At 45.4% G+C, this 26382-nt stretch overlaps 1 protein-coding gene across 1 annotated transcript in view; it reads right to left on the bottom strand.

The window, feature by feature from the left end:
- The window catches only part of LOC144719996 (calpain-1 catalytic subunit-like), a 63019-nt gene that overhangs the window by 21046 nt on the left and 15591 nt on the right, over positions 1-26382 (bottom strand). The window contains exons 2-12 of the mRNA XM_078596398.1: positions 17798-17867; positions 16913-17031; positions 14864-14997; positions 9891-10059; positions 7950-8033; positions 6710-6795; positions 5765-5842; positions 4860-5023; positions 3944-4104; positions 3213-3421; positions 2305-2341 (exon numbers count right to left, since the gene is read on the bottom strand). Coding sequence (XP_078452524.1) covers positions 2305-2341; positions 3213-3421; positions 3944-4104; positions 4860-5023; positions 5765-5842; positions 6710-6795; positions 7950-8033; positions 9891-10059; positions 14864-14997; positions 16913-17031; positions 17798-17867 — 1311 coding nt within the window. The remainder of the gene's footprint in view (positions 1-2304; positions 2342-3212; positions 3422-3943; positions 4105-4859; positions 5024-5764; positions 5843-6709; positions 6796-7949; positions 8034-9890; positions 10060-14863; positions 14998-16912; positions 17032-17797; positions 17868-26382) is intronic.

Below are 26382 nucleotides of genomic sequence, written 5' to 3'. Positions count from 1 at the left end.
CGGCTAACATTGGTGGTGAGCGGTATCCGAACCGGTCCTAGGTCTCCGCACACTTCACCAACCCGCTCTGAGCTGCGTAGAGTCAATATGGCCAAACGTCCCCTGCCATCGGCGCAGCCAGTTGTTCATCCAGCAGTGGTTGAAAAAAGGCCGTAACTTTAGTTTTTTAATTTGATCAACGTTCTTTGTTTTACAGGATATCAGATCAGCGTTTTCTTATAGCGGAGGCCAGTCTATTCATGGGAAAACCATTGTCAATATGAGGTGATTAAATTATGCATTTAAAAAAAATCCCTTTAGTGCTATGAGCATCTGTTAATTGGATTTAGAAAATATATAGGCAGTGTCTCCATGCACAACAGAACATTTGGCAATGTTCAAATCTCCTTTGGTGACCCCGAGTAATCGGTAGAGAAACCAAGGTGCAGTACATGTACCTATGCGGTGTATTGACATAAAGGCTGCTGAGGGCCTTCCCACGCCACGCGGGTCATGGAGGATGTGTGACCACGATGGTCAGTGTGAGTTGGCGGAGACAAGGAAGGGAGCAAAGAAGTAGAGTACAACAATGGATTTTGCTGCACTTCCCGCCATGCTGCCCCACATCGTATAAAACCTGTTCTGCATGGCGGTGTTTGTTGATCCGAACACTATCCAGGCTCAACCCTGCTTTCACTTTCAATAATCTGATAAGTAATGCGCTCATCGACAACACGGCGGCAATTAGGGCCACCACAACCTCCGAGGAACAAAACACCAGGGACATATCATGGGAAGAATTCAATCTTCTAATAGCAGGAGAGGGGAGTACTCCACGTGAATGCGTTGTCTTAAGTGGTGGCTTATTATGCAGCTGACAAAACGCAGGGATTCTAATGTCCTGGGAAGACTGCCATATATAATACAGGGAAGCTGTCTCAAAAAGAGGACAATCCTGGGAAAACCAGGAGAGATGGCAACCCTCATATCAAAGTCAACCACTAACGGGCCGACTGTTTTTTACCATTTGTACATGCATAAACCAAGGTCTTTGGCATCTATTTTTGCATCTCGGAAAGGCTAATGAGACACACGAGGAGGGGGGGGGGGGGGGGTGGTCGGGGCACAGAGGGCATATGGGTGGAAAAGAGAGATGGTAGCAAAAGTGAAATTAGAACCGAGATCTATCCATGTGACATACATTTTTCAAATATATTTCCATCTTGACTATAAACATACTGGATGTTAATAAATGTGCTGCACATGTATATCAAGTTAATTACACCACTATTACCAGTAGACCTGTTTTACATCCAATTATCCGGATGACTTGTCTTCGCAGTGTAAAAACTAAAACTAAAATATCAGTACGAGAGATAAGCTAATTGGGACGTGACTGAAATAGTACATATATACATTTTGCATACACATTTCATAGTGTTTATGTACATGCTATGTAATCTGTGAACGCCAGACATGATTAATTTGTGATGTTTGATGGAAAAAAAGCAAATCAACTCAGCGGTACAAATGCGCACATTAATTTTGATTCAATTATGCTGTGCATCGATTGGAAGTGAGGCAGGTCAAATTCCAGATGGAGGTTGACATAGGGCACCATCCCTTTGAGGTTGATACAAAAATACTTGCCGCTTGCTCCATAGGAATCCAAAACATTAGTGAGGTGGCTGAGCGGAATTGCGTTTGCCAATGCCCCCGGATATTACTGTCGGTCCGTTCAAATATACGCGCCCTCCGCATCAGCGGACGTTAAATTAGAGTAGGCCCAAAGGACTCGTCACGGTCAAATTACGCGCAAATGACTTAACTCGAATAACCTACTGACAAACGAATGATCGCTTCCCGGCCTGTGCTCCTTCATCGTTTCCCACACAGGGACAGCTGTCATCAGCGGGGCTTCCTAAGCTAAGAAAGAAAATAACTACAGCTGGACATTGCAATGATTGAGATGTGATGCTATGTAATGCTGGGGCATTTAAGTTCCTAAGAGGTCAAAATCCTGATTCCTTACCACTGGCCCAGGGCTACCAACAGCAAAGAATTCATTTGAATCTTGTTTATGGACACACTGTCATATGGGAATTGTTTGCACAAGTCAAATTGTCCCTATACTCGAATATTTGGCAATCCTTATCTCTATTTCCAGAATTCAGTTCACTCATAGGACGGACGAATCGCTGTTGAATACAGACCACATATTGCTATTTTTCCATACATTGTAAACTATACCATTGTAAACAACACCATTGTTCCAAACATTACAAAGCATATTCATCACACGAAGAGATAACACAGAACCCCCACCTCTTCAATGTTGGCACCAATTCTGTCGTCCGACTCTCTGTTGGGAAAAAAAAGCAGTGGTTATGATCGTTGGAGCTGGGCACTGTTCCCAGGACCATCTGTCCTGTGAATGTTTTAGCGAGTGTCCTACCCAGGAAGCCTCTTGGTATAGCAATGCATTCAGTGTGACCCCACACCTGGCTTATACAGATGCCCGGAGTTTGTACTCTCAATACGTTTGTTCAAAGCATCTCCTCTGACCTGCTTGAAGGCGCCTCTGAATATTGGCCTTCTCTTGCCGACAGAATTGTGTTGCCCTCCCGCGTGGTGCTCTTTTGTTTAGTTTCACCCGTAAGGGGGGGAAACTACTCATTCCAGTTGCGCAGAGGACCTACCAATTACAGTCGTGATTGTTGTCGTTATTACGAAAGCAAACTTTAATTACAGTCTTAATGGTTGTAATTAATATCCATTCTTGTGACTAAAGTCATTAATACTGTCCTGAAATGTAATTGCAGTATTACTGTACCATCGAATTTCTTACGTAATTGTTGTCATCATTACTGTCACCGTCATCATCATAGTAAAAATAATCATCAGCCACGTTCTATCCATTGCCGGATGAAGACCTCTCCACTTCGCAACCACCCCCGCACAGTAACTGGGCTGAGACCACCAACTCGTTACACTTGGGAAGCTGCTTTCATCACACATGACCGAGGTCAAGGTTCAAACTAAGGATTCTAACCAGCTTCGACTTAGTACTTAGTCCCCTGAGTCACTTGCCTACACCACAGTGCTCACGTTTTGCAGATGGACTGCTCCCCCCCCCCCCCCCCGCAGAGATCGTGTCCTACATCTCGCTGCTCTGCTTCCCAGGAGGGGGAAGCACGCTTCCCGACACAGTGTTGCCGGAGCTGGCCACGCACCTCGATCTGTTCATCTTCTCGCAGTAGACCCGGAGCAGGAAGTCGGCCTCCTGATGCGGCTCGTACGTGGACGGCACGATGACGTAGTGGCCGGGCGGCAGGCGGAAGCGGTCCGACACCTCGCGCAGGTTGATGAAGTTGTGGCTGCGGGCGCGCGAGGAGTTCCGCACAAAGAATTCCCCCGGCAGGTGCGTGCACCCGGGCGGCGCCTTCGAGGGGATCGGGGACGGGCGCGGGCGTGGGTGGGACCGGAGGCCCGAGATCGATTCAGCCGTAACGTCATCAACCTTACGTATGTGTATTTTAATTTCCAATGTTTTTTGTTTGTTTGTGACTTGCTTATACCTTTCCTACACGCTGCACTCCTGTGCGTTTTTGTATTGTTGTTGTGACTTTCTGGCTCACCCCGGCTGGACATCTGGGAAAAGGAACTTCATAGCTCGTCGGATGCCTCCGGCCGTCTAAATGAAAATTCTGACTCTGATTCCCGCTCACGGCCAACGCCAGTGACGATTATTTGTGCCGGCGCCGGGCCTCCCCCTAGGTCGACTCAGCCTCAAATGACTACCTGATGCAAAGTGTAAACATTGTTCCGAGAGAGACAATGGCGGCCGGACGTGGTTATGGCCACCCACCCCCTCGTGTGCCGTGCCAGCCATCATAGGTGCTCGCTAACAGGGGGATCTTTGTCTTTGTGCGTGTCGGTGCGTCTGTGTGACCGAGTGGCTCACCTCGTAAATGGCGTAGCCGATGGTGAGCAGGTCTCGCTTCTGACGCCGCATGTTCTTTTGCATGAGGGCGACGATGAACGAGCAGGCCACCTCATCGTCATCCGGGTCATCGTCCTCCTCGTGCAATCGCAAGTGGAACTGTGGGTTGGTCCAGAACGTCCCTATGGGTGGTGACACACACACGCAGACACACGCAATGTCTTTGTGCGTGTCTGTGCATCTCTATTTAAGGAACAAAACGGGAGAATTTCTCCACAAATCCACCTGATGAAGCTAGTTGTAATTACTGGTGAAACGTCGTAACCAGATTGTATATGTTGTGGATTTGCTCCCCAACACACCGGTGTGCTGTACTAGTAACGAATTGGCATGTTCCGTTTACATGACAAACCTTACTAATTGGCTGTGTCGGGTGGTGGCGGGTTTTACGACACATTTATATTTACGCGATCTAACCAAAACAACCTATAGTATACACATAATGTCGTCTCATACACACACACACACACGACGAGACAAAGATCCCTGGCCGCACTCCTCGTAAAGTGAGGCATCAGAGTGATGTATGGCGTTTTGAAAATTCTGGTGGCATAAAAACGGCCAATAGGTGCATATCCTTGTCGCTTATTCGCAACATAAATGATCACGGGTGCAAACAGAGATAGCTGGCATGACACATTCAAAGTATCTCCCTGTTCAAAGGAGCATGGGACGGTGCTCATCTCTCTACTGGTAGCCCTGAGCCAATGCTGGACATTGCGCATCGCCAGTGGTGTGGGGCAAGTCTCTCGCAGCGGGACGACCCCACGGTTGGATTTAATCCTCCCCCCCCCCCGCCCCCCCATCCGAAGCATGGCCGGAGTAGCATGAAACCACCGCCCGGCCGCGTTGGGAGGCGCGCTTTTTCAAGGTCGACCTGCGTAGTTGCGGCAGCCCCCGGCGGTGCAGCCGCGCAGCCAGCGTCCCTCGTGCGCCGTCACCGTCCAGTGTCGCGAGTCGCTCTGCGTGCGCAGCGTGTCGGGCGACAGGTTGCAGATCTCCATCTTGGAAAAGTTACGCTTGAAGTCCGAGAAGGACATCCTGGCACGCGGCGGGGAAGGCGGTGGTGGGGCGGAAGAGACGGGAAAACCAGCTGGCTGGTAGATGGCGTACGAACGGACGCGCGTACATACGCACGTGTAAATAGGGCGAGGCGGAGAGACGGACGGGGGTGCTCGCGGGGGAGTCATGAATTCAGTGGCGTTTTATGGGAAGTCGGCAGAGGTCTTCCTCTGGGTGACTCGTGCCCGCCAAGGTAATATAAAATTCCTGCCACGGCCTCAGGGCCAACACCTTTTCTCATTTCGGCATGGAGAAACGTTAACTTTGATTCAACTTGAACAGTGTAAAGGCCTGCTCATGCTACTGCTGGTATAATGTGCTTGACCTACTATTCTAAGCTTGGAAGGAGGTGGTCGTGCCTACACTTTACACCCACCACGCTCGATCTGCCAATCCACTTCACCTTTGTTAACAGTGTAAAAGTGTAGTAATTTCCAGCCATGTGGCACTGTCAGCAGAGTGGTCAACTCACAAGTTGGAGGTTAGCGGTTCAAATACTCGTCGTTTGGGGTTAACTCACCTCATCACCTCTCCGGTATCGATAAAGTGAGGACCACTTTGCGGGACGTTATAAGTTGTCATCCCGGGAATAGACTGGCCACCACCATAGGAATGTGGAATTTTCACCACTGGCTCAAATCGAGTTGAGCGCCACCTCAATACTGCTCTGGATTAGTGGAGTCATATAATTCAGGATTGAGACGCGATTGTGACATGTACCAGAATTCTCCATCCTCCGCTCGGACCTGCTCCAGTCGACGTCTCTCCGAAACATCTACGACCCTCCACTCCCATGAGCTGGGGCAGGGGTCAGAGTTCAAAATGACAATTGGCGACCGTGATCAAGTGATTAACATTTGCAGTGATCAGTCTTATAAAATCAATTCAGAGTTTTGACCAAACGCAGTTGAATATGAACAATACCAACAACCGATTTAGATATGTGTTCACTCAGTTTATCAAGACTTAGCGAGGAGAAGCCCCCTCCAGGTATTTGGTCATTTCCTTATTAAGAATATTTTGAGGCGAGGGAGGAAACCTGATTGCATGGAGAAATCCCACTGAGCTATAAGTTATTTTCAGAAACGACCTGGCGACAGATGATAGCTCACCGAATCAGTTTACCACGTGGGAATTTATAGTAGCAGCCAAATGCTCGCATCACGTGATTTTAAATTTAGAAGGTAAAAAACTACAGGACCCGGATAAAAATCCGTGCGACTACGGACAGGACACGCGGCCTCCAAATATACCGGCATCGTAAGGGTCGGGATCTAACGCACGACGTCCTGCATAGCAGGCAAAGGAGCGAACATCTCTCCCCCACGGCACCTTAAACCAGTACACGACTCAATTTCCATACACACAGGTCAGCAAACCTTACTCGTTCTACTCCTACCTACTGGCCACCGTGCGTGCATCCCCAGAGATGGGCATCTCACACACACGATTCCCAAACCCTTGCTACAATGGGTTGTCTTACAGGCGTGCGCCAATACGCCTACAAACGATGACAACCTGACGATAATTGCAGGCCATGGCTACGATGAGATTCATAAATCCAGATGAGATGGAACACCGAACACGGATCGCCTCAGTCCATGGGAAAACGGCGATTTCTGAGCCACAATTTGGCATAACAAGAAATGATCACACTGGACTTACTTATCGCTCCAGGCCCCATTCCACTCCACCTCTCCCCACGGATTCCTGATTCGCACCAACCTTACATCTTGTCCCTCAAAAAACACCTGCAAATTAATGAGCGATAGCGTTTATTTTTAACCAACTGTTACCCATTGAGACGTGACATCCACGTGCGTAATCATTTATTTATAAACGCTGTGAAAAAAAATACGAAAGGTTTTTTTTTTTTAAGGAAAAACTGCGGGAACACCAGAAATAATGAATGAAAAAGTAAAAATCGATAAATATTGCATTAAAAGAAAACATTTCTCACATCATGAGCAATGCACAATGTTCCTGAAACAATCTGAAAAAATTACAGTTAAAAGCAAAAATAAGTCGGAAAAAAATAAAAAACCAGCATGCAATGAAATAACATTTATTTTCTTGCATAAAAGAACCCAGAAATACGCCAGATACAGTTGAAGTAAAAAAACACAAAGGTGCATAAGCTACAAAATTATTAATTACAAAAGCAACGCAATTCAGAATTGTCTTCGACAATATAAAGCGGTGCAATAATAACTTCCAATTAATGCAGGTACGAAAATCTAAGTAACAACAACAAAACAACAACCACACTTGGCCAGGCATCTCAGTTTCCTGTCCCCCCCCCCCCCCATTGCTTAAAACACAAATCCAAAATATAACTGTGGATGAGAGTTTATCGGTCTTCTACAAGACCACTCGAGCAATATAAAAGTCAGGGGCCTTCAAAATTAAATAAAAATGATACGATGCTACAATACGGGGATAGAGTTTGGTTTCCCTGAAGCAACAGCCACATAGTTTAAGTCCACTGGGGCTGTCATCTGCTGTGTGGAGGAATTGGGATGGCAGCACTGAAATTGTTGCCAAGGTTGGTTGGAGCTCCCTGTACGGGTTATTCCGATCAACGCGAGTAAAAAAGCAATGTCCCGGCCAGGTAAGAGTGTGTAAACAACGCGTGTGTAGAGCTGGGACGATTGGACAATTAATCCTATGAATCAACAAAAAGTGGTTACTCGTTCGATGATGAGAGACGTCAACGGTAGTTATCCTACGGAGACTGGCCCCTACTTTACAGAAGAAAAATGATCACCATCGGATCAGGGCGACCAACGGAGATGAGCACCGCTCCAGTGCTCATTTGAGGAGGCAGGGGGCTTGACTATGCTGAGGCCACGCCAACAGAGCTCACGTGAACTTCAGAGCGCTGGAGTGGTGCTGTGCAACTTACCTGGTCAAGGCCCGTGATGGAGTAGGCGTGGCCTTTCACCAGCCCATTGGGCAGTCGTGCCTCCAGGTCAAACATGCTTGTGATCTGGCAACAAGGAAAGCCGTTCATAGAAGCCAGACCGAAGACGGAAGCTTGTGTTGCCTCCGAAACGTCGTGATTTTTATTTTATTTTACTTTTATTAATTTAAATTTAAAATATTTTACCTACGTGACTTTACCGAAAAAACCTAAGAATATGAATCCTTGCGGTCACGAAAGCTTCAAATCTAGAAAGAAGCCAGACCACCTACGGAGGCTTACACTGCTATAGCTCATGCATATAGGGTTGCCACATGTCCTGATTTTCCCAGGACAGGTGGCAACCTCGTTTTGAGGTTGCCACCTCGTTTTGAGGTTGCCACCTGTTCTCCTGGGAGATTTGTAAGTCTTACCGAGACATAACAAGTCAATTGAATAACAATACACCACTCCGGACAATTCAATTACATAAATTTACACCTCAGAGGTGGCAACCCTACGTGCAAAGGAACATGACTTGTCATGAATGTATTAAGCGATATATAAAGTACGCCATTGAAATTCTCCAACACGGCACTGTGTTTAGTTAGAGATCCACTTACTAAAAGGCACAGTTATATTGAATTAACTTTAGTAAAAAAAAAACAATTGGCAGTAAATACGGGTTGCGCTGTGCTATTGAGGTCAGGTGACGGCTGCGAGAGGTGAAACTTAGGGAACTCGTTCAGCAAGGAGGATCACAAACTAGGGAAGGTGACGCGACAGACGCATTTCTGGTGTCACTTCAGGAAGCTTCCCCCCCCCCGAACCAACATTGGACGCAATAATAACACTTATCTGGCTTTTGCTCTAAAAGTAGCATCTGTTTGGAAAGTACTGTAATGGCTGCGGATTGCGAATCTATCCTTGAATGAACCGCGTGCAACGAATGCAGATCCACTTAAACTTCCCAGACGAATGTATTCGAGGCATCACTTCAATTCCTGAAGATGCCAGCAGTCGTGCGTGTCTGAGTCTTGAGGGAAGAAAACGCTCAGCAAAGCGGCGTATACCGAAAGACCACGCTTGGAACGTATCTCCGTTACGTAGCGGTCATCTTACTCACGTTAATTGCCCTAGGAGTAGACTTGTATTTGAAACTTGATTAGAGCAATGTAAGTCACTGACCTTAAGTATCCATGAGTTAGAACCGATTCTCTTAATTGTAATAAAACAAGCCGGAGGTAGAAATTTCACATTCCCATGGCAGAGACTTGTTTATGTACAGCACAACCACTGTTGACTTCCCACAAGGTGGTACTTAATGTATTGGCCCTGGAGAGATGAATTAGCTGCCAAACCCTACATAGCATTTTTACTTTGGACCTTTCAGCTATAAGTAGAGTGCCCTAATCAGAGCACCAACTAGCTGATTGACGGGAGAATGAAAGCTATCAATTTGGTCAACAGGGAGGCATCCTGAAATGAACATGTAGAGTTGTTGCAATTATATTAACGGAGCTCTACATGAGCAGCACTGAAGGTTGGTCACTATGAGTGTTAGAAATTATGCACTTTCTGCAATTGACAGCAGAGACACCCAAGAGATTCATTAAACTCCACTTTGATTAGTAAAATGAGCCGGGCAAGGGTCTTCATATTCCATGTCAGGAGTGTCCAACAATGTTAAGTAATTGAAAGTTTTACGTGCAAATCATATTTTACCTAAAAATATGCACGTATGCATGTGTATGAAATGATAATTATCTACGGCTCCTTGCCAATTCACTGCTGAATGAAGGCCTCGCTATCCTATACCTTCATGGAGAAATAAAGGCAGCCAACATTAACAGGCGCTCGCTAACAGAACCTGCATTAACAGTGATGTCAATGGCAGCTGTTGCTGTTGCGTGTGTGGTGCGCGTATGGGACAGTGATTCTCACATCAATCGAGCAGCCCATCATAGACGCCTTCTCTAAGCCCTTGCGCATGATGCGGTAGAGATCTGGAGGTGCCTTTTTCAGGTCGTAGAACTCGAACACACCGCCCGTGAAGTCCTCCATGGCCTCGGCAATGCTGCCACCCTTGAGGGCCTCATATGAGCCATTGAGCCTGATGCACAGGATGCCACAAGATGCAACGTTCAGCTTGTGGCACGTACCACTTAACACGCAATGCTCAGCACGTGACACCTGGAATCAGCACATTGTTACATTTTTTATTGAAAACTAATTTATTTAGAACTATTTTTATGTTTAGTTTGTTGTCCTTCCCCCGCACCTCCGATTAGCACGGTTGGTGACGGACGGTGCGACAGAAGTTCAACATGCATACATCGTTCTATGCCACATTAATATACGTGTACCCAACATAGTTGTTCATGGACTGATCTATGCAATTGACAATGTACACTTGGAGCGGTCAGTGCAGTGGTTAGTGCATTGCACTATGAACCATGCGACTCGAGTTCGATATGAAATCGTTGCGAGTTGAAATCCCAGCTTTGGGCCCACTCAACACCATCATCCTCCTGCAACCAATAATAACCACCATTGAGTGGAAAGACAATGCAATCGTTCTGTACATAGACAGGACTCCATCAGAGTAATGTGGAATGTTTTACCATTGCCTCAGGACCACCAGTGGAGGTGGCCGCTGCTCAATGCCCATTTGAGCCTGGAGGGGGGACACCGACTTTGTATTTCACACAAAGATTACATTCAAGGAAAAACAATTGTTGCCCTTTGCTTATCAACTAGAGCTTTCTCCTCCAAGCCTTAGCTACAGGGTCCCTTGTGACCGAATGTTTAAAATAAGGAAGTTCAAAGTTCAAAGTTAATTTATTAGGTATAGCCCTGTGAGCCATTCGGCTCTTGAATCGGGTGCAACCGCAACAAACAAAAAACAAAAACATGAACAAGAAAACATCTTAAAGTGACTATGTGCAAACAGAAAATCCAAGAAAAGACAGCAAAATATTGCAGAAAAAAATCACTGTACACCAACCCTGTGCAAATATCCCAGTGGGATGCAAGTCAAACAACAACAACCACAAGACAACTTAGATGAATGCCATCAGTGACAGCCACCGTACCTTCACTGGCCTATCACGTTCTGATTTCGTCGTTCATTCACTGGCGAATTATGCCACACACATCTGCCATGTGCATGGCATAATGGCTTATATCTGTGCGTAGGAACACGTTGGTATGGCTACATGAATTGACAATTACCATCATTTTTATGTGCCTCCAATTAGCACCTCTTTTGTTCGCTCGTGAAATAATCGGGTCATTATAAATGGAATGGTGCGTGTGCCAGTGTGCACTATGGCAGGAGAAAAGACAAAATGAGTGCCCATTTACAACTGGTGGTCCATGGGCCACATTCAGCTCATGCCAGCTTTTGGAGTGGCCCGTTGCACAATGTCCTGCCAGGAAATTGACTAAGAGACAGGCTGGATCCGATTAGTGAACAAATTGACCGGAGACGTGCCGCATTTCAAACACGAAGCTGATATTGGGTGCAACCCAATTAATTTGTAAAGTCGCAAATTGAGAGGACGGGAGTAGTGAAACCTGTACAACTATCTCATGCTAACGTTTTTAAGCTGCCCAAAAAAAATGCAGAGTTGTAGAACCCTTCTGTTGGGTATGAATTAATATAATGATCCATTTAATGAGTTCATATATGAGAGTAAGAGTGTCATGAATACCACAAGGCAGCACAGGATATTACACAGTATGTTGCCCGTCCTAGGGAGTGATTGTAAATTATATGTGCAGCAGTCTTATGCATCGTCAAGTTAAAGTTTTTTTTTCCCCATGAGCATGTGGTGGTGATTATTTTCATTCATGGCCCTAAGCATAATAAGTAAATTCCACATTTCTATGACGGGGACAGTGTTTCAGTCATTGCTGGTTTGCCACTAAGGGTTCTCATTATTTTAACCCCAAAGGCATGACGAGTTGAACCAACATTTTAATGACATTTCCGTTTTTTAGTTCAATGCTATGCAACAACGACACTCATTGGTATAATTATTATTACTCATCAATACAGTACTGACCTTTAACCCTTCTGACAAGATTATGAATTTTGTAAACAACATTAGTTGTTAGGTTAATGGCATGCCCTAATGGCTCATTAAACACACTAAAAGTTGTCCATGTCATATTGCACTGTATGGATGTTTTCCACGGTGATGGGGATTCTTATGGGCTCGAGGAGATATTAGATTATTAAAATATAACAATACTTTAGTTATCCAATTAACTGCATCTTAAGGGTTTTTTTTCAAATGGTGATATATATACATAGAGATGTTTGGCCATTATCTTTATTTATTTGAGGTTTTTGTGTGGGAGCAAAAAAAACATTTTGTCCAAAAAAAATCTCACTTATAAAACACCACTCAAATGCTATAACACAATCGATCGAAAACCGACTTGCTGCGCCGCTTTCTAAAGGCATCACTTTTTTTTCCGTACATGCAGGTTGCGCCTCAGCGTAAACCACCAAGGAAACGATATTGAAACCCTCAGACCCACTTTCTTCATGGCCTCCGATGGACACCAAACTCGCCCTGCGTGTCGATTCCCTCACACACACAATGAGACCTGCACGGTCTATTAACCCCAACTTCAAAGAGCTAGATGATAGACAAGCACCGTTATGGCAGGTGTAGTGCAGGTTGGTTCGGTAGCCTGAGCACACTCGTTGGTTGGTAGATCTGGCAAAGTAGGGCACTCTCAAGCATGACGTTGAAAGTCACTGTTTAGCAGTTTTGATAGTATCCCGAGAACAGATCCAGAAGTAGGCATTTGCATATTTAGCAGCATCTAGCCTCGCACTTTACCGTGTACACCTAGCCTGGCACATGTAAAAAAATAAAATTATGAACGAAACTATTTTTCTTTTTTCTTCTTCTTGGTTCTTTCGGTAAAATCACGTTGAATGGAAATAATAAAATAATACAAATAAAACATAATAAAATAATTCTCACGACGTTTCGGCCACAACGCAAGCAGCCGTCCTCAGGTGAAGAACAGGTCTGTCAGACGCTGTCTTTCCGACAGACCTGTTCTTCACCTGAGGACGGCTGCTTGCGTTGTAGCCGAAACGTCGTGAGAATTATTTTATTACGTTTTATTTTTATTATTTTATTATTTCCCTTCTACGTGACTTTACTGAAGAACCAAGAAGGTGAATCCCTGCAATCACGAAAGCTTTAAATCGATATTTTTCTTTTACCAGGTAAGGCACGCAGAGCGATGTAGCTATTTTTTTCAGAAGCGACCTGACCACAAATGACAGCTCAACCAAGTGGCTTTTTCTGCGTGGAAATTTACAGCAGCCAAATACTCTAAACGCGTGATGTTGACTCTAAATGTGGAAGGAAAAACTGGAGGACCCGGGAAAAAAATCCACGCAACTATACGGAAAGAGACACGCAAATAAAAAAAATATACAGGCGTCATCAGGGTCGTGATCGAACCTGCGACCTCCTCCCATACTAAGCGAGGTGGTTAACATCTCGCCACTGTGGCGCCCCTATTGGCCACGGTGATTGGCACTGCCACTTGGCATTTCAGTGCAAGTAAAATATAAATGGCCGTGATGACAGAGGTTTTATTATTCCTGACATAAATCTTTCATGTTATGAGATCCTGGAAAAGATATGCATAGATTATGAGTGGAAATACATGTTTTGTCGAAATCTATAGTTTAGCATGCTTAAAAAATGTTCTGATTAACATTGGTGTACATTGTACGTTTGCATAATGCAATGAGGGGGCAAATGGTTGAACCAAAAGCTCCAAACTCCAGTATCCTACAATGCAACAAGTCACCTCAAAGTGCTTCGCAGCACAAACAGTAAATATAAACGCACCTGTTGAAACAAAAGGGGGACATTTTAGGAAGAAAAAAAGTTCAAAAGATGAGCAACAAATGTAAAACATTGGACGATAACCCACGCACACCAACAACGCGGGGCAAGGCCGCACCCGCATTCAAAGAAGAACTCTCCGTTCTACAAAAGGGGCAATCCACGAGGTGCTCGCCCAACTGAGTAAAACCACACCGGCCATCTTGGTCCCAACAAACCCCACCACCCCCATTGGCCATTGAACCAACTTTACCGCACGCTGACCTCCCTCACCGGCACGACACGCCTGGCCATGACGGAACGGCACTTCTGATCCCAACGATGTAATTTGCCGCAAGAAGAAAAGGTGTTTAATCGGTGTGCGCCGCCTGCCATGGATGCATTGTTCAGAAACGTGGTCATGAACGCCACCTCCAATTAGCACGGTCTGCTACGTACGGCGCGAAAGAAGTTCGACGCACACACGAGTTCAACGCGAATACATACGTGAACTTTTTTTTTTTTACAAAAGATGAAAGGTGTGAAAGGAAGTGCGGAGGGTGGTACGCTTGGAAATGACATGTCGAGACAGAGAGTGGAACACACGGATTAAAAGCACACGCTGGTTCAAGAGATCGCCGAAACTGTTGAAAAGAGCAAGTGAGCTTGGTAAGGACACGGCACGATAAGGTACGATCACCGATGGTCAAGAAAAGCGATGAAATGGAAACCCAGGAATTCAACGTGTCTGAAAATACGTCCCTTGAGGAAATGGAAAGTGATCAAATCAGCCCGTGCGCAGGTTGCTATCGGTGCATTGATACATCACAAAGCCGTGAGAGACGGCGACGACCTGGGGAGGCCTCCTTGCATCAGCAGCAGCAGCAACAGCAGCAGCGAATTGACAACGCTTTGTAATTTGACAAACACGTGCTGGATAGGTGCAAGGTGCACGGGGCAATGGCGAGGTGTGTGTCGGGAATGTAGAGCGAGTGGTACACGTGCACTGCACACGCAAGGCGAGGATCGTGCGTGCAGGGGTTGTACTTTGCATAGGCCTTCTCCAGCAGCGCACTCCAGAACTCGTTGCGGTCTGTGGAGTGCAGGAAAGCCAGCTTGTTGTTCTGCGTGGGTAGCAGGTCGTCAATAACCACGTCCACCCACTCACCAAACTGCCAGAACTGAGAAAAAAAGGCGAACGGCGGAGGGAGTGGGAGGGCAATGGGAGGGAGAAGGGAAAGCAGAGGGCTCAGCAGTCAACGCACGAATAAACACCAAGAGCTCCTCAAGGGTGAGCGGAGTGTGGAGATACACCCAGGCAAGTTTAACTCCATCCATTCTCGATCTGTTTGTTTACCCCAGCCAGAGGGCATTTGCAGGAGGGAACAGGCAAAATAAGGTTGCCCAGTGTGGAATGTGCGCGTGTATGTTCATGCAGGACCGTTCCGGCCTTCATAGGTGCTCGCTAACAGCACTTGCCGTCAACAGTCTGTTAAGGCTATACGGGGGAGATCTTTGTCTTTGCAGGATGGAGCCGGGGCCAGTTGTCGAGACGGGCACCGGAATGGGTCTCCACGAGTTCCGGCGACCAAGTCTCCCACCACCTGGCCTTAGGCCTTAGGCCTTAGGCCAGGTGGTGGGAGACTTGCTTGGGCCGACATTGGAGGTTGCGCGTCTACTGCGCAGCAACTGCGGGATTCCGGCACAGGGCAGAGAGCGTTGGCCAAGGTGTGATGGCATCAACCGGCTTGGGCCATAATCACATCTTGATCTTTAAACAGCTTCTCGCGCTGTGCGAGCTGATTACTGCAGTGAGGACAGTTATTGGGAAGACTTAACATGGAATGGGCTCCATGCGACAGCTATTGTACACGGGCTGCATTCAAAGAGTGCGCTTGCAAATGACTGCGGTTAAGGTAAAGTCAACGCCTCGCTGCTCAAATAAGCGTGGGGAAGTGCCCATCTCTGTTGCTGGCTCTGAGTAAGTGGTGAAAATTACGCATTCCTGTGATGGGGATCAATCTCTCAACCCTCACGACCTTCATAATTCCCTCAAAGTGGTACCCAATTATCAAGCCCTTCAGGGATGATGGGCTGTTCTGAACCCCAGACTGGAATTTTCAATCCACAACTTTCTAATTGATAGTTTTAGTGCTCTACCACATCGACACCAGGTCTGATATGCATACACACGCTGTAGATTTATACATTTTACAAGCCATTCAACTATTGTACTACGCTTTAAATGAACTCTGTTACTCTCAGACACCATCAAAGGCAAATTCATCATCTCCGATTGCTCGATTGTTTTAATTTGTTTATGAAGGTAAAGAAACATTCAGCCTCAAGCTGATTTACAAAGACTGATCCGTAGACGGCCTTGTTGCAACAAAGGATGTTACAGCAGGGAATAAATTTAACATTGCAGACTCTGAGTAGTGAGAAAAACAGCATTCGGGTCATGCACCATTCAATTGACATCTTAACATCCATTGTCACATTATTTTCCCCAATACTATATTCAACGCAGCAGCACACAGAGAACAATGGAAGAACATAACGGAGACGTCGCCAGAGACTGCGAGAAAAGTGCGCGGGTGCTAATCTTCTTTCCTTTTAAAATTTACAAGATTGTAGCCACAATTGACCGTGGCTTAAATTTTAATTCAAGGCATCCTATAAAGAGCCATGAAGACAAGCCTCTGGCTTTCACGATAACGCGACGCTCACCATTGATTTCATTGTCGTCTGCGTAAGCGATGGGGAACATGTTTTATCGTGCAATTTTGCCTTTAAGAGAGGCTCATTCGAAAGTCTCTTTTTCTGTCGTTTTTTTTATTAACATAGGTTAAGTATTTTGTTTGCTCTTTCAGTGCTTGCTCTATAGAAAATCCTGGACCCAGCCATTGCAACGTGGAGTTTCCAAAACCGGTTCAGGTCCACGAACGAAAGCGAGCAACGTGGCCACGCCTTCGTCCAAGTAGCGTGACACTTTGACTTGAGCACAGGTTTTTTTTATCTTCCGAAGAGCACATTTTCATCATAACTACGTGGAAGCGACGAGTGAGCCGTGTTTAAAGTGGACGTTGGCGTCACCTGGAAGTGGAAGATTCCGGCGTAGCCGTCGCTGAAGCTCTGTCCTTCTGGCACCACGCGAGCCAACAGCCTGGGGTGCAGGGTCAGGGACGCAATGGCTGCCAGCAGCCAGCAGTCGCCTGCAACAAACGCAAACGTTTCCTATTTAGTCACGAGACAATTAAAAGCCGCCAGCGAGAACCTAATGAAGCCGGCACAGCACACGAGGGGGTGGTGTGGTTAGAACCGTGCCCGGCCGCATTTGTCTCCCCGGTGCCGATGTCTAGACAGCACACCAAGTTACTCATTTAAGGTGCACTCAATGCAGTGGAGGCCTCATAGGGTGTGTACAGATACCAATTGTCACTGATGCTATCCATGGGTGAGAATTGAACCCAAGTCGCTTGGAGAGCAATGTAGCGAGCGAACTGCTGCACCACTACTCCCCTTCATGCACAATTTCATACAACAGCAGCTCTTATTTGCTGCTAAGACGTAGCGATGTCGCCGCGGCGCTTATGCTAGACTTAGGTACACTCTGAGATGATGTGGAGTGGCAAAGGCTTACCGGCAGGTCACGGGAAAGACCCAGGTGTTATATGGCTTAACAGATATCCGTACAGACACCCCATGCTTACGAGCACATACACAATGGATACACTTGGGAGGTTGGGTTTTAGGAGAGGTAATAAGGTATTTATAATATTCTGTTTATCCAGGAAAGCCTCAATGAGCCTCACCGTGCTTTTACAGGCAACCTCTGCCTGCGACGTTTATTTCGAAAACAAAGCTCGCCGCACGGCATCGCGTTTATTTCGCCACGGACACGCATGCGTTGGTGAATGTGAGCGGTCGTATTCTCCCTCGAAGGTTACGGTTTGAGAGCTGTGCTATCGTTCAACTTACCCAGAGCCCCCTGCTTGATGTCGGTTCTTGTGGCTCCATTCACAATGAACTGTGGGTTGTAGCATATTTCCTGAGGTGCACGTGGGGGTAACAGTGCGAGTAAACAGGACGATTAGACCTTGGTGCTCCGCATCACCCCTTTCACTCTGTTGCCTGCAGTAAATTGCATTTGGGGAAAATTACTAAATCCAAAGAGGCAAAATGTCTCTAAGCTCTAATAGTTTAGAGGTTAGGGGGTGGGATTAATTATGGGAGCCTGTGGCAAGTAGCCAACAGGGCCCAGGAAATATTTTTTCAGGGGGCACTGGCTATGGCTTGCCCCGCTGTCCAATACTGGGTGGTGCAGCACCTGCTCCAATATCCTCGACGTTGCCATGAATATAACAAAAAATATATATCAAACACTGCATTGCAAAAAGCACATCTTTCAGAGACAACATCCTCGAGAGACATAAGGAGGAGCACACAGATAAGAGAACATGTGCAAGTTAGAGACATCAATATATGCTTTCTAAGAAAAGTGGACTTTGAGCCGGACAAGCTGTTGGTCAAAGATTAACGACAGAGTGGCAGCCAGGGAAGGGAACGCGCCTCAGTCGAGGTCCACCGTGCAGACGGAGCGATGAAGTCAACGCGTGTGGAAGCAACTCGATAGATTGTTGCAATTGCAGGACAGCGAAAGATGGCGATGCCTTGGAAATATCTTCATCCAGCAGTAGATAGATGGTCTGCTGAATGAAGGTCTTTCATGATGATGATGACGATGCAAAGAGTGAAATTATATACGGTAACAAACAATTTAAGGGCGTTCCCGTACTCAAACGAGCATTGGGTTAAACTCATCTCCACTGCCAGTCCTGACGCAGTGATGGAAATCGCATTGCTTCTATCCCCGCACCTCCGATAATTAATCGACGGTTGGTTCCGTACGGTGTGGAAGAGGCTCAACAACAGACAACAAAAGGCAGCCACTTTTGCCTTTCCACTCGGTGGTACTCTTTTTTGTTTTTGTTTTAAACCACTGTAGAAGGATGATGGACGGATTTGACTGACCACCGGCCGGCATTTATAATCACGACCTTTCGATTGTGTCGGATGCTCTAACCGCAGCGTTATCCCACGAGAGAGAGAGAAAAAACGCAGAGAAAAATAAAGAAATGTAAGCAGCGACGGTCACCGCGGATGGCGAGACTTGCTGAAGAAAAAACAAGTGCACGGCAGGAGCCGTGTCACGATGTCACGTTTCATCTTCTTGGTTCTTTTGGTAAAGTCACGTAGAATGGAAACAATAAAAATAATAAAATAAAACATAATAAAATAATTCTCACGACGTTTCGGCCACAACGCAAGCAGCCGTCATCAGGTGAAGACCAGGTCTGTCCGGGAGACAGCGTCTGAATGAATGTTTCCATTCTACGTGACTTTACCGAAAGAACCAAGAAGATGAATCCCTGCAGTCACGAAAGCTTTAAATCGAAAGATGTCACGTTTGTGTCGATCCACTGCTGGATGGGGACCTCCCCCCCCCCCCCCCCCACGCTGGGCTATTTGGTCAAAGGCCGCTACGTTTCAATTGTTAAATATATTATGAATACCTTTGGGCCCTTTTTGGAGGAAGAGTTAAAAATCAATAAGCTTTGCCAATATGCCATGTGCTGCTCCAGGGCAACGCTGGTGGACTCGCACAATCCCCCCCAGAATGTCACTCAGTTTGAGGCGACTGCGCGGGCAGTTGTTCTGGGCACTCGCACTGGCAGCGCATTAAACGCAGCTGATGAAGCCGAATTAGCAGACGGCAGCAAACGCACTTGCACGCTGCACGCCTCATTGACGCGGCGCCACTTAAAATGCATCAACATCGCCCCGCCCGTGATCTGCGTACGCCTTGTTTACATCACATTTCTCGGCACATCAATCGAAAGATAGGGGACACAAAACAACGATGCACGCCTTTGTCACCTCTCTCGTCTAACTATTCCCTGAATGTTGTTGTCGTTGTTCTTATTGTTCGAGGACAATACCAAGTGGGTGTGAGACAGTGCTCAGAGCCATTTGTACGTGCGTGTGTGCGTGTGCTTGTACATGGGTATATGTCAGGCGGCATACGCAAGTCCGTGTATGTGACAAGGAGCGGCAGCCGAACTGGTCAGCACACTGCGGTACGTACAGTCGAGGCAAACCTGGACTCAATCTTCATGCACTATGCGTAACATTATTGGCACGTTACATCTGCCCATGCGCTGGGCCTCCCTTAGGTTGGCTTGGCCTTAAATATGCATGTAATGATGCGTACATTAATTGATTACAATCGCTCCGTGCATAATGTACTCATCTATGAAGGAAAGCCACACTGCGTCATAGAGCTCTCTTTCAGGTGGATCCTGCTGCATTGCGTTTTTATTTTAAGATGTGTTCAGCCAATTACTCATGAGTCTTTATTATACACGTGGGAGGAAACCGGAGCACAATGAGACAACCCACGCGCATGAGGGGGCAACACTCTATCCCTGTACAGATGAAAACAGATGGCGATTAGTCCATTCGCTGTACTGCCTTCTCCTGGCGAGTCGGGGTATGCACCTCGACACCCATGGCAAGGGAGTTTCACAACATTTTGTGCGATCCACCAACTATTGCTTTACACAGCGCTGGATTACAAGCCATTTGCATCGCCATCACTGCCCTTGCATGTACTGTTCCAAACGTCACATTGTGCGCATGATTATCAATTATTTATCATTTAAATCACATGGCATTAGACTGAATAGAACTTGACAATAAAGCCAGGTTAAACAATTAAACAACAATACAAACGGGACGAAAAAACAACCTTTTTGTCGGATTCGGACAACTCATGGTATTGTTCGAGATGTGAATCGATGCATGCCCAGAGCCTGGTTATTAGCATGTGCTGATATTCACCAATAGCCCGTGTTTATGCGTGTGTGTGTTGGAGTTGCTGTCACAACACTGTGTGTAGAACTGGGCTCTCTGGGGCCAAATGGGTATTAAATTACTCCACCAATTATCAGTTCAGTTATTCGACTAATTAAAAAAATTACAATAATAGTTGGGGGAAGAAAAAAGGTCTCACCTCTGTTCCGACATGTGCCGCTGGACGGGAAGTGATGGGCGAGGCTTGGGGATTTTTTTTACCTTCAGGAGGTAGGAAGTTTAGTGGTGGGGGGGGGGGTGTGCTAATTCATAAGGGCCTAAGTAAACAACCACAAAAATGTAGTTGATTAATTGACTTATCGGACTAATCGTCCCAGCTATAATTGTGTGTGTATCGCCATGCTGTATATTTTTTTTTATCAGTGGGGAACGGTAGTGTAGCGTTACAAATCCGATGGCCCGAGTTCGATTCCCGCTCATGCCCAACACCAATGACGATTATCTGAACCGGTCCTGGGCCTCCCGTAGGTCGACTCAGCCTCACATGAGTACCCAGTGTGGTGTTAACATCGCCACTGGGGAGACAAAGGCGGCCGGGCGTGGTGTTGGCTCCCTGGCCCTTCGAGTGCCATGTCGGCCTTCATAGGTGCTCACTGGGGGGATCTTTGTCTTTGAGTTGTTTTTATCGCCGTGCTGTTGCAGTACTATATTCCAAAAGCACACGAGCTTTTTTGGCATTGTATAAGAGAGCCTGCCCATATTGACAGCAACTTGAAGTTATTTACCTCATTGCAGAGGCTGGGAAGAAGAGAAAATGAAAATCCATTCAAAATAATTTCAATACCCGAGTCCAATTTTTTTTTTACTTTGGAATCCAATATTGAACCGTGGATATCAAATACACATTAGAGCATTCCAAGACGTGACGTGAAAATGTTGCGCATTTGACCAAACCATAGCTCAAGCGTGTGTACATTTCCAAAATTGTGCATATTTACAATTACACTAAATACGAATCTATTGTCAGCGAAAAAAATACCATCGTGAGAGACATTCTTAATTAATCAACACAATGCCTAGAATTTCTAAAATGTTATTTTAAAAAACCCTGCAGATAACTGTAAATGTAGGAAAGCACGCATGTGCATTCTGCATTTCAGAGTAATGAAAATAATTACAAGCCGCCTCAGTGCATAATTGGTAATAATAAATAAATAATCCAGTAATGGGATTTGTTTAAGTACTGAAATGAAATTTAATCTGTCAACCTTCCAAATCGATGTTTCTCAGTCGCCTTTGTTAATACAGCGAAAGGCAAACCTTGGGTTTGTTTTGACTTCGGTGATTCTCGTCTGCTCTTGCCTATCACATCAGGTCACCCAGTAGATATTCTTAGGTTTTTTCGGTAAAGTCACGTAGGTAAAAAAATGTAAATTAATAAAAGTAAATAAAAGTAAAATAAAAAAATAAAAGTAAAATAAAAATAAAATAAAAATCACGACGGTTCCACATGAAGACGGAAACTTGTGTTGCCTCCGAAACGTCGTGATTTTTATTTTATTTGTATTAATTTAATTTTTTTTACCTACGTGACTTTACCGAAAAAACCTAAGAACTAGAATCGCCCAATAGAATTGGTATGAAGAGGCTGACGATACTGCTGATGAGACCCTCAAAGAAGCTGCAACCAGTTCAGCTGATAAAGGCCTATTAAGAATTCAGGATTTGTCGAAGAGTCAAGTCAAAGCATATCTTTCACATGTCAATGAATAGCCTATCCAAAAGACAACCATTTTTGTTTGTTGCACTTACTCATTGTATGATTTTGATGATATCAATTGAAGAGAGAATATAGGACATGAGATACCATATACTACACAAACATGTTATCGCTACTAGATTAATTACCACGTAAAAACTAAGCAAAACATTGCAACACATTTTTTGGAATAAATACCAGTAAAATATTCCAGCAGTGATGTATGAATATAAGCTACAGTTGGAAGATTGAAAGCATAATTGAACTGTATGAGCTGGGCTAGACTCTAAATAGGCGATTCCCAGCCTCATGTATTAAACATGTTTTCGAATGAAAACATAAAACCAGACTCTCATTAATTAACTGAACCCCCAATCGCTGCAGGTAATTTCTTTGAGGGTGCCCGAACTTCTTGTTGCGGTTTCCATTTCCCAACCGACCCACTTTTGAAAAATGAACGTTGCCCTCAGTGTGTGTGCCATGCTGCCGGTGATGTGTGCCAGCATCGTGTTGGCACACATTAATTTGTCTTGTCCCAAAATAAATAAATAAAAGCGTTCCAAAGGGTGGCCAACAAAGCGGCAAGTAAACTTCTTTGTAAGCGATAAAGAAGCGGGCACAATCGAAAACGGAATATAATTAAACTTGTCTGCACCGAGATGAACGTCCGTAACGTCAAACCAAACTGCATTGTATTCTTAATGGAGGTGTTCCAGGACTTATTGCACACGCAGTACAACAAATGGTGGCTCGGGTGCAGACCTGCAACCGCTTGCTCACGCCACCGATTAATTACACTGGTCAACAATAAAAAAACTTTTTTTTTTGGCCTGGACTTTTGCAGCTGTTTTAGACTAATTTCAGGGTGCTGATTCCAAATCTGTTCTCAGATTTGCTCTATCACATTTTTATGTTATCGGCATACCCCATTTTCATTGATTTTACCCGAAATTAACTCTGTCACTTATGATTGCAAGTTGTTGGGAGTCAGTGACTGCTTTCGTGTTAAAATATGGTGCTGCATTTTTAGGATAGTGTGTTTATAATATCATTTTATGTAGATATCCACATTTATTTAATATTTTTCTTCTGAAGTTTTTTATTGAAGGTGCAATATTTGATATCTCAAAAACCTGATGTGATAGACAAAAACTGATGCCAGATTTGGAATCACCACCCCAAAATTACCTTAAAACCGTTGGAATACCTTATGCCAGAAAAAGTGTGTTGACCAGTGTTAGCGGAAGGACCTCCACGAGAGGAAGCTCTAGAGAGAGCGCCTTGACGATATATATCGGACTAAGGGGCCGTCCATAAATGACGTTACGTGATTTTGGACGATTTTTTCCCCCCTGCCCCCCCATCGAGCACACTCGCATATGGGATCGTTAATCTGACCGCGCAGTCTCCTGGCTGGCCCTGCTTGCCAGTGCGTCTGTTTGTGCACAGAGTCAACGCTTCCATTCCTTGCAGCCGCTCAGGAATTTCTGTGGGGAAATAACGAGAAGCGTTTACATGAATCCAAAGTTGCTCCCTCCGAGAGCGGTTTGTTGTCCTTCCCCTCCCCCCCACCGCACCTAAGATTAGCACGGTTGCCTATGTACGGCGCGAAAGAAGTTCAACATACATACACACAAATAGATATTGTGTTTGTTGCATCTGACAATCGATCACCTCGTGACCTTCATAAATGTATGAGCCAATCAAAACAAACATATTTTGTTTGTAAGGAGGCATGGGATACAAAGACAAGGAAGCAAAGTTCACGTTATCAGAAGTTGAGTGCGTGGCACTAAAACCAATCGATGTAAATTAAACCTCAATGAGCATGCGTAATCAATAAAAACTAAAATTAATCTCGCACATAGTACCACAACTGCAAAAATGCGTAAGGCAAGACATTACATTACAATAATGTTAAATAATCTAAGCCTATACATTTCTGAAATGTAATACCGTAATAATAATACAAAATACGTTGTTATAACTTATATTTAAAATAGTCGTTAAAATTCCCTCATTAACTTCTAAAACATAAAAATCCACGATTGCCAATTGGTGACTCGATACGTGAAATTAATTTAAAGTGATAAACTTCACGTGACAAATGAAGCACATGTGCAACATCATTCCATGTAGCTGAAGAATCACATGTAAATAAAACTAATTCCAACGCAGTTTGGTGAATAGGGGGGGTGGGGGAGGATGCAGGGCCAGGTCAACTATCACTCTGCGCTGACGGTAGCCGTGGCTGGGAATCGCGTCTCTGGGTGCGTAGCATAGTACACTCTGAACCCGGTGACCCGAGTTGCTACCACCACTTAAATATCACCACCACTTAAGAATATTTCTAATTAACATTGCATTTATTTTTACAATGGGACAGGCATTTTTTTTGAGTCCGGTGCCAGCTTGTCACTTTTTCTTTTCCTTTCAGACGGAGTAACCGTGTTTAATGTGATTGAAGCCACAGGTTTTAGCACCCCAGGAAGCATTTGCAGTAACGATCGATGATCACTCAAGGGTCAAAGAATCTCCCACCTCAAATGGGCGATGGGATGGTGTGATCGTGCTCAATTGACGACCATGAACCAATTGCTGAGATTCCACAATCGCAGTCTATGCGTAGCACGACCACTGTTGACTTCCCTGCAAAGTGATCCCGGAGGTAGGGTGATGGGCTTAAGCCGACTCCCAGGGAAGGATTTGAAACCTGCAAAAGCTCTCAACTGTGTGTCAAGTTCTCCGATTACGGCGCCATCCGGCCAGAATAATAACTGATGTCGCACAAATGAGAAATGTTGAGGGTCAATGACCGGCAGTTTTATAGAGGAGAGAGACAAAGCGATGAGAAATCCGCCAACGTGGCACAGCTAGTTCCCCCAAACCCAGTGCCAGTCCACACAGCGAGCCCCACTCAAAAGCACTTATCATAATTATAATTGGAATGTGGCAATACAATTATATATATATATTTTAAAATCCGGGCAAAAAAATACAGCGGGTGCTCTCAAGAAGAAACGTACGGGCGTGAACATGTCCCAACGGTACACAAAGGTGATATCGTTATCTTTATTTTGTTGTCATTCTTTTGGGTTTTCATCCTCGCAAAACTAACTCCATTGAAGCTGCTGCGGGTAATGTAGCAAAAAAATTAATTATGTTTGCAATTCATGTAATCTTAACAGCATGACAGCCACAGCAACAGGCAAGCATGTTCACACATGCTCACAATGTCCTCTATACCGTCCCGCAGTAAATACGTGTGGCTTGAACCTGCGAGTCATGGAGCTTATTTAAGACCATAATTATTCGATTATACAATTTTCGGCGGGCGGGTGGGTGGGTGGGTGGGAGGGAGAAGGAAAGACGTGAGTGTCGGAGAGAAGAGTGGAGGAGCAGGCGATGAGGTGTGCACAGGAGAGGAGAAAGGCAAGAGTGCACAAGACGAGGGACATATTTGTAAAGCCATTGACCAGCGTGGATAGAGCACTGATGGAAGATCAGCGAAGAGAACCCATGTCCTAATTAGACAACTCATTCAAGTTATCCAATGGCTTCTCAGCTGCACATATTCCCTGCATCTCCGATGAGCACGGTGCACAAAACGAAACCGCAGGAGGCAGCTATCGGCCAAGTAGCGAACACAGTACACACACAGTACACACACACAGCAAGCACACAGTACGTGCACAACACACACGCAGTGTCGCCTCACATCTGACCGCATTAGCCGCATGCGAGTGAATTGGATTCGAAATTGCACAAACCGAACCGGCGTAAAGCAAGGGAAACCTGTATCTGTTTCTTTACAGCCCTTTGTGAATTCAATGTTGGAATTAAGGCCTCCCCATACTGTGCCAATCACGGGGCTTGGAAGCCACTGATTTACATCAATGCGGCGCAACTCAAAATATTGGCCACCGCTGGG

The sequence above is a fragment of the Lampetra planeri genome, chromosome 7 (genome assembly GCF_965212315.1).
Source record: "Lampetra planeri chromosome 7, kcLamPlan1.2.h2, whole genome shotgun sequence".
NCBI lineage: Eukaryota > Metazoa > Chordata > Hyperoartia > Petromyzontiformes > Petromyzontidae > Lampetra > Lampetra planeri.
Note: the sequence above shows the minus strand (reverse complement) of the source record. Positions and strands in the feature narration are given on the sequence as shown.